Consider the following 17,335-nt stretch of genomic DNA (forward strand, 5'->3'; position numbering starts at 1 on the left):
ACTGCAGGTCTGCAGCAGGCAGGGCGCAGCCGCAGGCAGGGCACTCCGCAGTCCGCACTCGGGGTCTCGGCGTCTCGCGCTTGCCGACTCGCCGTAGGCCGTAGCGTCGGCACGTGCGCGTCACGATGTCAGAGCGACAGAGAATAAAATACCTAATGGAGTAATGGGCCGTGGGATTTGGGGGCCCGGGGCGGCTGCCCCCCCCCCCAAGGGCCGGGCCTGGAAACAAGCGTAATACTATCACTACTATAGCCGTGAGCAAGCTAAGGACCGCAAAGATAGGAAGATGATACAAGAGAAATAAGGAACTTAAATAGCAACAAATGGCAAAAGCAATAAAGTAAACACTAGTAAATAATGTGGTATATGCAATCAATAGTAATAACGACCATAGGAGACTTCGGATCATGAGCTAGGTGTAGATAGAAGAAGTCATAAATGTGTTGAAACAAAGTTGACGATGAATAACAGATAGTTACCATATCCAGGCACCCTACAGTTTCCCACAATTCCCAGGATATATCTCTGTCTCTAGGAAGGGGATCCCTGTATGAAAGGAAACTACCCGTAGGTACCCAAGACGTAACTGGGAAAGTTTATCTCCAAGAATAGGAATGTGGAGTTCAGAGAACATACGACACCCCCATATATATACGGAGTCAGAAGGCCTACAGAGGACAAGTCATTACAGGCCAAACCGAATAGACACAAACCCAAACAAGTCTAAAGAAGCCAACAAAAGCCAAGAATGAAGTCGCCGACTAGGTTGAAATCCATCTAGGATAGCTACACTCCTTTTGTTACAGGCTCAGATCAATATAAGATAAACATGACGTAGGGTTATTATCCTCAAGAAGGCTCGAACTGTCTAAAAACTCATGTGTGTTCCTCTTGTGATTCGTCTACTCAAAGCATCCCTTAATTCTTCAACAAGTTTGTTAGATCAGCGGTTCATAAATCGTCGACAAAAGTGCTAGATTGTGTTTCGTTATTATATGCATGTTACTCTTATATCACCACTAGTCATGTCTGAGATGTCATAGCACTATTGTCCATCTCTCCCCTTTTCTACTTGTGTAAATGTTCTGGTATTAAGATATTGTTAGGTTTCATGGCAATATTTGGTTCCTCAGATTGTGGTGAATTCCCATCATCGCCCTAATCTGTCCCTTAGGGATCTTCCAGTTCATCTCCACAAAGAGCAATTGTTCATGTAGATAGGGATAATAAGATAAATCCTAGGTCAAGTTGTTTGGATGCCCTATAAAGACAACAAGCATTAGTTAAAGCAAGATTAATCAACTACTATAGAACATATCCTAACATGCTTAATTATTGGATTGTAAGCACTAGTCCAATTCTACACATTCCCAATATCCTACATCTCGGTAGTCCTAAAAGGACTACTTACACATCAAGGGATTATCACAAATAAGAACCATGCTGATGAATAAACAAAGTAAATAAAGAACTCCCCTTTGATTACTGAAGCTATCTTGATCATTCGATCAGGACTCTAGACTAATAATCCCTTGGAGACTCTCGAAGGCTTGGAAACCTAAAGTTGGATCTGCGGCGAGCGTATCTGGGTGCCCTCAATGTCTCCTTTTGCATCATCTTGCCAACTTGTGTGGAATGGTGGCACACCCCTTTTATAGAAGATGGTCAATTGGATGAGGCGATGCTTCTAGAGGGTGGTATGGTCGCTATAAGCAACTGTATTGGACCCCTCCAAACATTCTAGTGCTGAATCTGGTAGTGCGTCAACTGGAGAAGTTGCTCTGAATCGCATCTTCTATGCACCTGTCCCAAAGGAACTGAGCCTAGCTCAGTTGGTTGAGGGTGTGGATGTACGCCTAGATCACCCAGGTTTGAGTCATCTTCAACACAAATTTGGATTTATTCACTCCATATTTCCTGCGATTCATTCAACCAATACCATATGTGTAATAAATAGATATAAATAAAAATAAAGCCGCACATATTGACTTAGAATGGACTCTAAAACCCTGAGGAATTTACTACATAATATGATTCTTCATCATCGCCCTTGCTACCACCCCCACATGTATGTCCCTTGCATAGCCAAAGCCAAAGTATACTGGCAATTCCCATTGATGGGCAACTCCTGCCGCTGCACTCTCCTTCCTTTACGGCTACTTGCATCACCCTTTTCTCTCGAAACTCTTGATTTGAGCACACATGCAGGCTATTTTATTTCGTGGCCAACCCCGTTGACTCGCTCTGCTTCTCTTTTCTAGACCCAATCACCCCAACATCTTGCTCAAATTCATTTTCTAGTTGACATTGCTCCCGACCACCCAACTCCCTATATCTTTTCCCCATCTCTCCACTACCTCACGTGCTTCCTTCCTGGATCTTGCTCGCACCCATGCATCACAAAGGGTAGCTCCCATCGCTAACTAATTTCATCAGAGGAAGAATGGAAGACGGATAAACAAATGAGCAACAAGGAGTTAGATGGTTTCCAGAAAAGGAAGAAGCACTTGCCCGTGAGCTAACTAGCTCACAATCGTTTGCAAACTAGGCAAACCCCTCCTCCCCTACTCCAGTAATGTGCTATCTCTAGCCATTGTCCTTCTTCTTCTTCTTTGTCTTTAGCAGAATGGCACTACCAAATCATCTGCCTCTAGGTCTAAATGTCCCTTTGTCTCCTCGGCTTCATCATGATACCACATGTGCCCCAACACCCTCCTACAATATGACAATATGAGCCAGAGTAGGAACACAAAATCGAACAATAAAAGTCGGTGACTAAATTTTTTCTAAGCAATTCCATTCTTTATTAAAAAAAAATATCCACCCATCAATTCTAACCGCTCCCTCTCTATCTCTCTCATCATAAACGCTCCATTTGTCTCTTGGTTCTTCATTCTTAGCTCTCCTCACCAACCTTTTATTTTGTTTGGCATAGCATAATTATTGCTGAGGCAAAATGCACTGTGAACAATGTTTTAAAAAACGCTAGGCACTAGGCAAGCGGTTAGGCTCCTTGACACTATAAATAATGGTTAAAAAACACTAGGCGCTAGGTAAACGGTCAGGCTCCTCCTAGCGCCTATGTATTGCTAGGCTTGTCTAGACAATTGTACTTTTTTCACATGGCCAGAGTCATGTATGTTAAATAGAGAAAATCCAGCATATTTAAACGAAGAAATTAGCATATAATACATCCACGAGATCCATGAGCATAGTTTATCTTTCTTCTTTTCCAATTTAACCTAACTTTCCTACATAAACCAATCCCTAAATAGCTCTAGTTAGAAAAACGCAGACGAAATGCCCACATGCTGGGCAAAGCAGTGCTGCTCCGCTAGCGCCTAAGCACCACTAGAACCGCCTTTCGAAACACTGACTGTGAATGCTCTAGCCATGCTATACAAACACAATACACATAGATGAGCTTGATTGAATAGAGTTTTTGGAGAAAATGGATGTGTTTGACTTTGATAGCAACCTGCATTTGAACGCTGTCTTGATTGGAGATAGAGAGGAGAAAGAGAGGCAAAGATAGCGACAGACAAAAAAGAAACAAACGGGGGCGACCCAGCTAGCTCGCCGCCTCCGCCTTCTCTCCCTCCTCTCATCCGGTCCCCTTTCCCCGCGGCCTCACCGGCTCCTCCCTCTCCGCCCGCTCGGGGTCCAGAGACCGCGCGACCACAGCTCGCTTGCTCGCGATCTGTTAGGGTTGCCCCATGTCGGCGGCGGCCTCCGCGGCGGCGCTCCTCCTCTTCCCCCTCCTCGCCGCCGCCGGGGACGGGGTCTGTCCGAGGCCACCCGCCGCCGCCGCGGTCCTGCAGCAGGCCTCCTGCCCAGCGGCCGACGCCCCGGGGATTCGGGGCCACCACGCCGGCGTCGTCGAGGTGAGCTCAGCTTTACTATTCTACCGCTTGATTTCACCGTTACGCGAACGGAAATTAGCGTCCAGTTGTTTGCGTTACTGGGTTGCCGTCTGTTGTGCGTGAATTCAATGTCGTTTTGCTTCTGTTTACCTTTGCGATTTGGCTCTGGAAGGACTGAATCACATGCTAGTGGGTAATAATAACCTGTCGATCTAAGCTCTGCCCGAGATAAATTCGCAATATATTGGAACTTTGCAAGCTTTTCTGTCCAAGATGAGGTTGTGTAGTTCTATTTGATGGCAAAATTGAGTAACCTTTGTGCTCGAACATTCAAAGCATCTCGATAAACCACATAATCTTACGGCTCAGACACTAAGGTTGGAGGTCTGCTGTATCTTCATGACAGCGTGTCTGTCTGTTGGATTGATTTTTTTTTCTTTCGTTAAGTTGTTTTAAGTTGAATGGAGAGCGGAAACGAGGATTGGTTGGCATAAAAACATAAGCAATTGGTTTCGCTGCAACTGCTTCCCAGGATATGCAGTGCTGAATATCTTGGGTTTTTATGATTGTGATGATGCTGGTAGGAAGTAATTTTAGGACAGCAGAAATGAATTGTAGCTGACTGTTTATCAGAGATTCTTTTTGTTCCTCATGACTCCATGAGTACATCACACTTTTTAGTTCGTGCCAGTTCTTCGGGACGAAAGTTGGATCTGTGTGCTAGGCTAACTGTCCTTGATTTGGCCATACGTATTTGTTAATGGTTTTAATATGTGAATGATTTATTTATTTTCCTGTGGACCACCTAGTGTATGACTTCCTTTTTGTATGATACACGGAAAAGCTAGTTGACCATGGAATCTCTTTTCTTTTGTATTTACACACCATCCTGATAAATATACCCATTGTAAAATACTTGTCTGCTTCGCTGTGAAACTTATGTACTGTTTATACATTCTATAGTTTTGATTGTCATCTATTGTTAAAAAGTAAAAAAAAAAAACAATTACAGGGTTTGAATTGTCTCAAGGACTCGGTTTTGTTATCTTTTGCATCGAGCCATAGAGGAGTGTATGTTACTTTTCTGAGAGTACAGCTATTCCTCCTTTGCCTTGGCAGTACATTGAAAATATTCCTCCTTTGCTACTTGTATGTCCAAATTTATGTGCACAGGTTGATTGGTAAAACTACGCAAGTAATCAAGCTTCTCAAACTTTCTTTTATTTTGTTACTTACCTTGAATGGACTACTCTTCTTGTTTGTTACTTCATGCTCCAGTGTTTACGTGCCAGGGGGACGATGGGGCTCTGCAAAAGGCAGTGACACTTGTGCTGCAGAACAGGGAAGATTTTGTTGCTATTCTTTTTTATGCTTCGTGGTGTCCTTTTTCGAAAATTTTCAGGACAGATTTTCAAAAGCTGTCATCCTTTTTCCCAATAATTGCTCATTTTTCTTTTGAAGAATCTCGTATCGAACCAAGGTGCGCATTTCTGAAAGAAATAAACTTGAAAGTTAGATTTTTACTAAATTTTGGCATGCAATTCACTTGAATACGTAAATTGCAGAATTTTGTCAAGATACGGGATTCGTGCCTTCCCGACGCTTTTCCTTGTGAACTCTACAGTGCGTGTGCGCTATCATGGATCTCGGACTATGAATTCCCTTGCTATGTTCTATAAAGATGTTACAGGTATTATTGCTCAATGTTCTGAATTGGTGATACCAAATGATACATGTCTTAATTTTTACTGAAATTGATTAAAGTTCAACCGAAAAGCTGGTTCTGTCCTGCTGCACCTTGACCTTTCAGATGTTATTGTGCTGCAGATTTAGCATGTAACTTACCTAGAACTGTAGATATGGTGGCTTTTTAGTAGGATTCAGTTCCCAGTTGGAGCCACTCTAGTGTTTATTCACCTTTCCATAAAATTTTCAAGAATTTCACCTTTCTCTTTTTGGAATGCTGAAGGTATGAATCCTGTGTCACTGGATGCTACATCCCTGGAGAGAATGGAAGACACGGTAAATGTAATCGGTAATGACAAAAAGACCGACCAGGAGGATTATCTGTTCTTGTGGGCAAGATCACCAGACAGATTACTTCATCAAGATACATGTCTTGCATTGGCTAGCTCTTTTGTCCTCTTGAGGCTACTTCATTTCCTTCTGCCCAAGCTCAATGCATGTCTGAAGCAAGCCTGGAGGATGCGACTTTATGAACTGAATAGGTTGTTTCCTAGCTTGTCTTGAGGAAGGCAATGTGGACCTGAAAACTTGAACTGACTGTCTAAACAAGGCATCATACACATAGGAAGTGATGCAGGCAGCAAACGGGAATCCTTTGGGTGTGGTTTTCTGTCAATGTCTGCTCAAAAGTTAATCCACATGGGTGGCTCGTGGCTTAGAAGTGAAAAAGGTGTTCATAGCAGCTATATTTGGTCTCATCAATGGATGTACTGTCTTCCCTCTGTGTCGAACTCTTTCTGTGTCAACTATATTTTGTCTTTCTTGGGAGGTACCTTAATACAAGCTTAAGTGACGTTCTTGGAAATGCTGACGGGAATGGTGATCATCCTGCTGCCTTGACGGTACCATCAGCCATCTCCATACAAAATTGTATCTTGGTGTTACTCCTGATACACATAAAAAACATGTATTCTAAGAAAGATTGTTCTTTTAGGTTAGTCATAGACAGGATTGATATGTTTGTGATTACCTTTTGTGTGTACTTATCTATTATATTGATCGGCTGATTGTTCTAGTAAAGTTTTCTGGTCTGTAAATGGAATTGCTCATCTTGTATTTCTTGGGCTGGAGCATACTCACGGGAGTTCGGGTTGATTTGGCGATTTACGACCTTGGATCGAACAACCCGGATCGGGAACATTGCGCTTGGCTTGATGCTCCATGTTTGCCAAGCTCCACAGTGCCGTTGCAGGAGGCGGCGGGAGGAGGAGGGCAGGAGGTGGTGGGAGGAGGACGGCGGCAGCTTTGAGCGGAGAGCAAGGTGGAGGCGGGGTGCGTCATTCTTCGGCAGTGTGTGCAAGTGAAGAGGTGGACAGAGAAAGAGGAGGGGGGGGGGTGGCAGTGTGGACTGTGGAGATGATAAGGATATGGTGAGTAGTTGTGGGCTGGTGGGCTTGAGTTTGATAATAGGTTAATTAGTAGGTGTGGCATGGTCAAATATATGTTATTAGTCTTTACGATGAAGCATCAATCCAGATGAATTAGGTTTGCGTTCTGCGTCCCTAATTTGTCATCCTAAAGAGGTATACCTCTTCGTACCATATTTTTGTTAGATATCGATCTATGTCTCGCGACCCCGTTCCTCCACCTTATCGACCTAAATTTCTATTGAGTATGTGCTAGAGTGTTATTAACATGTGATAATATCCTGTATGATGCAGTTCCATAACAAATGTGTTTTATCACCCAGTCTGCGTCTCAGAGTTTGTAGCCTGTTCGACTAAAAAAAAAGAAAGAGAAGTGTTTGTAGCATGTACTCGTGAATTTGTTTTTTTTTTCTGAGTGAAATTGGCACTAATTTGAACGACGGAGTCGAACATCATTTCTCCTGGTAGTAATTTGAGTGTGCTGTGTGGAGATTGTTAGCATTGTTTGGCTTCGACTTGAACACAAATCCATAGTAAATTATGATCTTCAGTTTTTTTTTGGGGGGGGGGGGGGGGGGGTGGCGCCTCATCATCGATTGTCTCTCCAACCTCATGGCAAAACGAAGGGAATACTTAATTTTCTGCGACATCATGAGTACACACTGCACATGGGTTTATCAAGGACTGAACGAGCTATTCGTCAAGGACACCAGACAGACCAATCAACATAGCAGCATGCTAGCTTCATCTCATTACCCATTCTATGAACACAAGAGGCTGCCTTCCTTCGTACATGACCTTCTGTTTCCGCACTAATTTTCAAACAAGAACAGGAGATTCATTTCTCAACGAAGAAAAGATTGACAGTCACAGCAGAGATGCAGATTGGCAAGAAATGCACTGCAAAACTAAATTACATTGTGCCCAAAACCAGCCAAAATATGGAATACTTGCTAGACCTAGTTCACCAACAGAAACGATAGCCAACACCAAAGATCATATCACTTTGGTGGAATTAATAACTTAATTTGTAAGATGAGACACAAAATATGACAATCTCCACCCACACAGCACACACACAAATCACAACCAGGGGCAAATAAAGTGATCCAGCTGCATAATGTTTGCTAGCTAGGTAGAAAATAAAATAACAGGATGATACTACAAATTGGGGACACTTCGTAAACTCTGCAGACTTCCTGTATACAGACGAACTTCATCAAGCCGTCTCGCCTCCACTTCTGAAAACACGTTGTTCGTGTGATCATACAAGAGCAGCACTCCCTTTTCGCGAAGAAAGATGACAATTCTCCCATCATCTAGCAACAACAAAGGTTTCACAAGCCTCACGTCAGCTGGGATAACCGATTCAGGAGCCCATATGCTGTATTCTTTCACCCATAGACATTTCTCAGAATCTATTAGAAACCACAGGTCCAAACAACTAGAATAATGACCACGGTTGTGTACTAGAACTAAGTAGCCTTTCTTTTTTTCTTTTTTGAAAGAAACAGGTAGGAGAAAATACATAATCTTTAAGAGATAAAAACAAAAGAGGAAAACGAATTCAACTAGATATACCAGACTCTTAGCTTCCATATGGCACCATGGCCGAGACTCCTCCTTGATTTTTGCCACAAGGGCGACCATCATATTCTCTCGTTGCGTATTCTCTTGTTGCTAGAAGATTCTCCCGTTCCGCTTGAGAACTAAGTAGTCTTTCAGCTCCACTAAAGTAGATTCAGACAACATAGAAATGTACTCGCTATCATCGTCATCGTCATCCAGTAAATACAGTCCTGGGATAGCAGTCCACTCCTCTGTCCGGTACAATGTCATCTCTTGATGTATTCTTTTTGATCTTCATCGGTATACATATCCGACCAGAAGTAGTAGACGGCCCCGCCGAGGCGCCGACAACAACACCACTGTCCATGTTAACGAGCTCAGTTGATCTCCACCGAGTGTGACTGGCGCCATTGACGGTAAGAACACTGCTAAGCAGGTAATCCCCATCAAGGTCATTCCATCTGCAACTGTAAGCCACGGATGCTAGCCTGAGCACCTTGTACTCTCCCGTGGAGTCCACAGGCCCAAGTGCAAACACTGTACTCAGGCAGGCTCGTGGCCCCAATACGACATGCACTGATCCCACTCATCCGCTTCCGGCGGCGGTGTCTCGGGCAAGTGGGAGACAGCACCAGTGGCCGGATTGATCACGGAGCAGCCTCCATTCATGGCGGCGACGCAGACGAGGTCAAGGCAAGAGCGCAGCAAGGTGCGGCCCCGTGTAGGCCGTGCGACAGGCACCCGCTTGACGAAATGGCCGGACAGGCCCATCCATGACATGTTAAAAGATTGATAAAAAAATATAAAATATATAAAAGAATTAATAAATAGATAAATATCATATGAGATATAAATGATCGAGATAGCTGTGTACACACTCCCAGAGTTGCCTTTCCCCAACCCCAAAGTGAGCTCGGGAAATCTGCAGAAGAGCTCATGTCAATGCTTAAGAGTTCATCACCCACCTGAGTACAGAGGAGGAGGTAGGCATTCAAAGGCCAACAGTATGGAAAAATCCTACATCTGATGTTCTGAAAATCAACATCGTTTAATCAAGAATCACACACGGGTGGATGTGGGTTCGTCATCCGCGATATTTTATGGGCGCAGGAGCCGGATATATTCAGGCTGCAAGTTGAGGCGTGCATTCAGGCTCTGAACTTTGCCAGTGATTCAGGCATGGTGAGAACTGTCCTTGAGACATATGTAGGGTTGAATAATAAACTCGAGACTTACAAATTAGTTTAGACTTGTGGAGGCTTAGCTCAGCTCAATTCGGCTCGTTGTCTAAACGAGTCGAGTTCGAGCCACCGTACTAACTCATTTCTGAATCGAACCGAGCCAAGCTAACTTGTGAACCAAACAAGCGGGTACCTATCTGCTAAGTCCATCAGTCTCTCATCTCCCTCTCCGTCCCGACTCCCTGCTCCCCATCCCCATCGGAAGAGATGGTGTAGCATTTAGTTTTCTAGATAAGTAGTAAGTATTTTGATGATTAATGATAACCATATCATTGTGACTAATATTTTTCTAAAGAGTATTAAAAATTTTAGTTCATAATGATAATTGGATATTCTTGATCCCTAAGTTGATTATATGGACTATCAAAGAACATATGCAAGAAAATTAAGGATCTTCTAGTTCTAAGTATCACAAAGAAGATAAATGACACTTAGAGTAGTATAGATCTTCTTTTTTAGTCTTTTTAACCACACTATAAAGAGGGGCTAAAAGTAGTAGCTTGATCTAATTAACTCTAGACTTTATTTGATACACACTTGTGAATCTCTAGCGCTAGATAGCTCATAGAAGTCCATGATTAAGATGTCGTGAAGTTAAAGCTCAGGAAAAGATTGAATTGGACGAGCTCAGTGAATTTAGCTTCACCGGATGGTCCGGTCTTATGAAGTTTGTTCTCACCGGAGTATGCTTTGTTTGTCAACACAGAAAGATGTTGAGTTCACCGGATGTTCTGATGATTAAGGTGATGGAATCACCGGATGCTTTTCTTAGTGATACGTGTCCAAAAATATTAGAAGTGTTTCACTGGATGGTCCTGTGTTAGTTTGGTAAGAGCACCAGACTAATTTCAGTAAAAGTGGAATTGTCCAAGAAAAATGAAGTTTAACTCACCGAATTATCTGGTGATGCAATGATGAAAGCACCAGACTATTTATTTCAAAGGCGATTTCAAGTAATGAAGTATGAAGCTTAGTTCATCGAATGGTCCCATGATCATGGTGTGTATACCAGACTCTTACACTAAAGCAATTCTTGCAGAGAAGATTTATTGGTTCTAGAAGAAGCTATACTCATTGGATGGTTCGGTGAATGCAAGAGGAATCACCGGACTAATTTTTGTAAAGAAGGTTGCAGCTATTTGAAAAATGAAGGTTAACTGATCAGATGATTCGGTGCTAAAGGTATGCTCACCGGATGCATACACCAGATTATCCTCAGTAGTAATGGCTAATGACAACTGGCACAGTGGGGCTCTGAAGTTTGTACTCATTGGATTGTCCGTGATTATGAGGAGATATTCACCGGATCATCCAGTATTGACAAAAAAAGTGAGTTGTTAGGCAACAGCTAAATTTGGATCTCTAGCCTATAAATACCCCCTTGGTTTCAGTTGGCTCTCTTCGACCCTAGAAGAGCTTATACACTGTATGTCATGAAGAAGTAAGATAGTGCACTTGAGTGAATTACAAAGTTCTTAATTGAAGGTTAATGACATCTTTAGTGCTTGGAGAGTAGCAAGTGTGCATCTAGCTGTAGTCTACACTTGATCTTGGTCAAGTGAAGCTATTAACTTGTTATTTTTTGTGGTTGGTAATACATAGCCGGTTTTTTGTGATTGAAGGTGTCTTGGTGAGTTCTTGGAGTTCTTGTAGGAGCCCCGGGCAAAGCTATGTACTTCGTTTGATGCCCACCAATCTGAAGATGGAGAAGTGTCAACTATGAGTGAACACTTGAGACTTCATGACTCAAGAGGGAGCGATATCCTTTGTGGATGCTCCAACGAGGACTAGGGGGAGTTGCAACTCCTCGATACCTCGGAAAAAAATCAGTATTCTCTTATCCATCTCCTTACTTTCCCGTATTTACATTTTAGCATTGTACTTACTTGCAAGCTTTACTTTCCATATTTACTTTGTGTTCTAGCTTGTTTGTTTTTTTAATTTCTCAATTCAACCTCCCTCTTGGGCCATTTGATCATCAATTAATATCAGAGCCTCATGCTCTTGATAGGCTTAAAATTCTATAGCAATAGCCCTCGGGGATGGAAGTAGCATGACAAGGTTTGAGGGAAAGAAATTCTCCTATTGAAAAGTTCGTATAGCGAGCTATCTTGAGGCTATTTCCCTTAAAGTTTGGCTAACCTCTTCCATTGGGTTTGATCAACCATTTATCGAACAACAAATTAGATGGAATGCTAAGGCTAAAAATGTTATTTTTGAGGGAATTAGTGAAGAGGTATTTTCTATAGTAAGGAGCAAGAAATTAGCTCATGATATTTGGATCGGTCTTTGTGAAATTCATGAGGGTTCTATAAAATTCCGAGAGAAAATATATCATATGCTAATGAACAACCTTAATCAATTTAAGATGCTTCCAAATGAGATGTGCAGTGATATGTATTCTTACATGAATATGCTTATTGAAGAAATCAATTCTCTTGAACTCACTCAATTGTCTCAACGAGATATCATTCGTAGGATCTTGATGGTGCTTCCTATGCCGCAATATAATATTATCATCTCTCTTTTTCATGAGAAAGACATCAATAACATGACCATCACCGATGTTGTGGGAAAAATTCATGCTCATAAGATATTCTTGTTTGGAGATAAAGAAGAATCCTCTTCCAAGAAGAATCTTGCTATCAAGGTCAAGATGATTGACAACAACAACAACAACAACAACAACAACAACAACAACAACAACAACAACAACAACAACAACAACAACAAGGTGAAGATTTCATCAACAAGTGAAAGCGATGAAGATGGTAATGACTCCAACATAGAGCTTGCCCTCCTCATGAGAAGAACCACAAGAATGATATTCAAGTTGGACAAGAAGGGCTACAACTATGATCCCAAAAAGAACAAATTTTGCTTCAAAAAATTTAACAAGTTCGGTGGCAGAGACAAGAAGAAGTGCTAATTATGGTGAATATAGCCACATGCTATGATTGCCCTCATCCCGACAAGAGAAACAAAAACAAGAGTAAGAAGATTGATTCAAATGAGGATGAGGACAATCACAAGACAAAAGGTCAAGACAAGAAGAAGAAGCTTTTCAACAAGAAAGGTGGAGGCCATAAGACTTATATTATTGGTGAATGGGTCTCCGACGAAAGGTCAAGTAAAGATTCAAGTGATGATGAAGATAAGGACTTCGCGGACCTTGCCATCACCAATGATGATTCATCGCTACCTCCATATCACTTATGTGCCTCATAGCAAAAGGTAACAACAAGGTGAGTAGTGAGAATAATGATAGTAGTGATGATGATGGTCATTCTCCTAATGATCTATCTAAGCTCATAAATTATTATGCTACCATCATCAAGAAGCAAAAGGTTAAAATTAAGTCTCTTAAAAATGATAATGCAAAGGTTAGCTCTAGTTATAATGAGTTACTTGCTAAATACAATGATGTGCTTAAAAAATATGATAAAGTAGTTATATCTAGCAAGTCTCTTGAAGAGAACAACAAAAAGCTAAAACTTGATCATGTTAACTTGAAATGCAAATATCAAGAACTTGAGTTAACTTATGATGCTATTGATCTTAGTATGAATGAATTGTCTATTATCGATGTTGTTAATGTCAATATATCTACTTCTTATAATGATATTTTTATATCGCATGCTCTTCTTCATGTGATACTATATCATCTTCTAAGATTAATCATGCAAGGGAGCATCATAAGTTGCCAACTACACCTCCAGCACTAGCTATAGCCCTGAGTCCTCTCCCAGGCAGTGTTAGTGGTCTCTTAAGTACTCTGACGTCAGGCTTCCCACTTTCAGCACTTTTCACCACTGGAGTCTTCTCTCTACCTGTTGGGACTTCTCAGAGGTCAGTGCTCCCTTTGTTGATGTCACCTCTAACCATTGGGCCTCTTAGCTTTGAGGACTCTCCATAGCCGACCGTTCCTGTTCAGCACTCCTCAATCATGCCTTTTTTCTATTGTGCAGTCAGCTTTTGACGAGCTTGAGGCCACTCTTCAGCAGACAGCAGCTTCGGGTGTCGATACTTCCAGCTCCGACCCCTGTCCCGACGTAGTGTCGACAGAGGTTTCTGCTCCTTCTGCATCTGTTCAGCCTTTAGCAAGGTCCCTCTCTCCGGTCATTGATGCCATTGCAGCCGAGCATGACTCTTCCGACTCCAAGTCCGACGCTTCTCAGTTCATGGTACGACCTTCTTCGATAGTGTCGGCTCCTCCGTCTCCTCTGGCCCCGAGTGCTTAGTAGGGTTCTCTTTTTGGTGCTTAGATGTTAAAGGAGGAGAGAGTCTAGTTTTAGGGGAAGTTGGAAGAGAGAGTCTTAGCTTCAGTGGCTAGAAAGCTTTTATTTTAGGAGTAGCTTAGGTTTTTGGGTAGTTAGGTTGATCTTATAGATTTTGATGTAATGATAGGCTATTTGGTTCTCTCTATAGATTTGTTTCCGCTTGTCATCACATTGCATTTAATTTCATGCGTGTTTAATTTTTATTCTCCTAACATGATAGGTTGTTATAGTGCTAGGTTTTCTCTTACTTAATTGATATATGTCGTCTTTGCCTAGTATGATATCCCAAAATTCTCATTTGTGTTGTCAACATCAAAAAAGAGGAGATTATAACATATAGATCTCTAGGTAAGTAGTAAGTGTTTTAATGATTAATAATAACTATATCATTGTGACTAACAATTTTGTTTTGAAGGATATAAAAAATTTTAGTTCACAATGATGATTAGGTATTCTTTGTCCCTAAGATGATTATATGAACGATCAAAGAACATGTGCAAGAAGATTAAGAATTTTCTAATTCTAAGTATCAAAAAGAAGATGAAAAACACTTAGAGTAATATGTCTTCTCTGAAATGTGTGAACTAAAGTGTACATACAATTCTCTGAAATGTGTGAAAATTGTAATTATACGATACAAAAAACTACACAGGCGTCGTTCTCTGAAATTTAGTTCATATAATACCTTTACCGTTCGAACACGCTATTTCACCTCCTACCCAGTGCCTTTCACTAAGGCCATGCTTGGATGCAAATATAAGATTCAGAGCAACCCGCTCTTTCTAAGCAGGCCCTAAGTATGGGGTTCCATCAATATAGATTTGTATTCATATCCAAAAGAACATTGACGCTGTACTGGAACAAAATTGCATGCGTTAAACAGAACGGCTGCATATATGTGCCAGTTAAACCGAATATAACACTGAACAGTAAAACAGCAATAATTAAATTTGTGATTATGCATTGATAAGATGTCATTTGTTTGGACAGATGGGCAGGCCAAGCAACTGGAAGAGAAGCTTGTAATGCACACAGTATCATAAATATTTCCACATATAGTCTTTGTCTTGCGGTAATACAGAGACAGTAAGATCACAGAATGAGCATTACAAAGCTTCAATTTTTCCTCATTGAACAAGTTACTGCAGTGTTCCGGGTCATCTTTACTGTTGGGCCTCCGGCTCTTTCTTCTCCAGGTACCTTCATAATCCAAATTCAGACATTAATATGTTTTATTTATGCATAAGCTTCAGCATTATGATCATATTGCATAGACTAGAGCTTGATGAATAAGAAAAGAATATATGCAGAGACAATCTCAAAGAAAATAGTGACTGACAAATTTCTGGTACTGCACTGCTATGTTAAGGGAACATAAATTCAATACAGAAGCCTTACCCCTGAGCCCTAGCCCAGCGGGACAACTGATAGAGCTGGACACTTTCATTGGAGGCATGGCATGCCAGAAGCAAGTAGTTCCGGGGTTGTACCATCCATGCAAACCTCATAAAGAGTCCAGAATACACACACATGGCTGCATAAAAAACTTAAGCATCAATTATGGTTCGATATGCACCCATCAAATAGTAATTGTGATATAAATCCCTAGGTTTTCACCTACCTGCTGTCATATTGCCAGATATCATTTCAGGAGGCTTGTTCATGTCCACTAAACCCTGGGAGTAAAACAAAAATTCAAAGGACTTATTCAGTTGCAATGTATAAGCAAAACACGAGTTAAATAAAAGAAGGCAGAAGTTAATAAGGTAATGCCAGCTAAGTGTTAGCAACACAATCTATGCATATAATGCATGATTTATGCATTTCCATGAGATAAATGTAGCTAAAAGTCCAATAATGTTTGCAGACAGAAGAAAATTAGTGCTTGAGTGTCCGAATAACATAATTTTCGCAAAGCCGTTAACCCAACTGCTCTGCTCTGTAGCAGTCAATGAAATATCAAATGACAATGATCAAACAAAATTGTTCCCTAATCTGTTTCATTGAAAACTAGCGGTACTCCGACTCACATGACCTTGAAAATGTATATTACATGGAGAAGGTTGGTTCATTTAGACCACCAATTTCCCTCAAAAAACCCCTGCTCCTGAGGCACCTGCGAACTTCCCTTAACTCTGATACTAACACACAGTTTTTCTCGTTAGACATAGCATTCCTGTGTCTAAGTAACTAAGCAAAAGAGCAAGAAACTAAGCAAAAGAGCAAGAAACTACTCTTTTAGAATCTGACTGCCTGAAGGAAATTATCAACCAGGTGTTCTTCATACAGAAACGATTTTCCAACTCAAATTCTCTCAGCAGAGTGCGCCATGTTCACCTATATAGAACTACAGCAGCATCGATACCACAGTACGCAACTACATTGCACTCGTTGCTAGAATCGGCTAATCACACATATTTATGGAAAGTAACTAAAACAAGTCCGCAGTGCGTACCGCGAGGACGAAGCCCCAGTTGGCGACGGGCCCCCAGAAGTGGGTGGTCTTGGGGCCGACGGGGCTGTTCAAGAACGACTTGAGCGCCGTCGCCATGGCGAAATCAGCCCTCCCACGGCAGCTGACTGAAATCACCTGCCCATGCCATACATACCGAATCACGACCGAATCGATTTCAAGAACAGCACGAAATCGGGGGCGGTGGTAATTCCGACAGGACAGAGGATCCAATCGTGGGGTTCCGTGAGAAGATCCCCCTGCCTGGAGGGGGAGGGAGGTACCTCGCGTAGCTTTTGTCGACGGCGGCGGCGGGAGGGGCCGACGAGTCGGCGAGCGAGGGGCAAGACTGGTGGAGTAGTCGTAGATTGAGTAGCTGGAGAATGGGGAATAGCAAAGAGTCGACCCGAGCATATCAGGCCCGGCCCGGCCCGGCCCGGATCAAGCCTGGTCCGGAAAAGCCCAAAAAAGTCAGCCAGGTGGTGCTTTTTGGGCGGGCCTGGGCAGCAGAGTAGCAGCCCGAAGGTGCCTGGGCCTGATCCAAGGTTGGCACGACAAGAATTTTTTTCATTTTCGTTGTGTGAAAATTACGTGCGGCCTGAGCCCAGCCCGAAATGGGCGGGCCTGGGTAGCAGATTGCAGCCCGATAAAAACAGGGCTTTTTCTCGGCCTAGCTCGACAAATGCTCAGGTCTAAGCAAAAGTAGATCCCTGACGATCTTCCCACGACGGTCGAGGGAGCAATCGTAAATATGTAATCTAACTTCAAATTTGAATTAAATTCTAAAAACCTCTTAAGCAATCCTTGTTCCTTCTCC

The 17,335-nt window shown here is 42.1% G+C and overlaps 2 protein-coding genes across 3 annotated transcripts; one reads left to right on the forward strand and one right to left on the reverse strand.

The window, feature by feature from the left end:
* The first annotated feature begins 3,497 nt into the window (after positions 1-3,497).
* On the forward strand, positions 3,498-6,629 carry LOC133895314 (5'-adenylylsulfate reductase-like 4). The gene is made up of 4 exons (XM_062335541.1): positions 3,498-3,884; positions 5,156-5,343; positions 5,429-5,553; positions 5,833-6,629. The coding sequence occupies exons 1-4, from the start codon at positions 3,717-3,719 to the stop codon at positions 6,111-6,113; spliced, it is 762 nt and encodes a 253-aa protein (XP_062191525.1). The 5' UTR covers positions 3,498-3,716; the 3' UTR covers positions 6,114-6,629.
* Positions 6,630-15,007: 8,378 nt separating this feature from the next.
* On the reverse strand, positions 15,008-16,931 carry LOC133895315 (mitochondrial pyruvate carrier 1-like). 2 transcript variants are annotated; one of them, XM_062335542.1, is made up of 5 exons: positions 16,803-16,931; positions 16,522-16,656; positions 15,688-15,742; positions 15,465-15,600; positions 15,008-15,266 (listed from the first exon to the last, which is right to left on the reverse strand). In XM_062335542.1, exons 2-5 carry the CDS (start codon positions 16,615-16,617, stop codon positions 15,230-15,232), a joined length of 324 nt encoding a protein of 107 aa, XP_062191526.1. In that variant the 5' UTR covers positions 16,618-16,656; positions 16,803-16,931; the 3' UTR covers positions 15,008-15,229. The 2 variants fall into 2 exon arrangements, with proteins under 2 accessions (XP_062191526.1, XP_062191527.1); XM_062335543.1 differs by having other exon boundaries at positions 16,754-16,890.
* Positions 16,932-17,335: the final 404 nt, after the last annotated feature.

The sequence above is a fragment of the Phragmites australis genome, chromosome 16 (genome assembly GCF_958298935.1).
Source record: "Phragmites australis chromosome 16, lpPhrAust1.1, whole genome shotgun sequence".
Lineage (NCBI taxonomy): Eukaryota > Viridiplantae > Streptophyta > Magnoliopsida > Poales > Poaceae > Phragmites > Phragmites australis.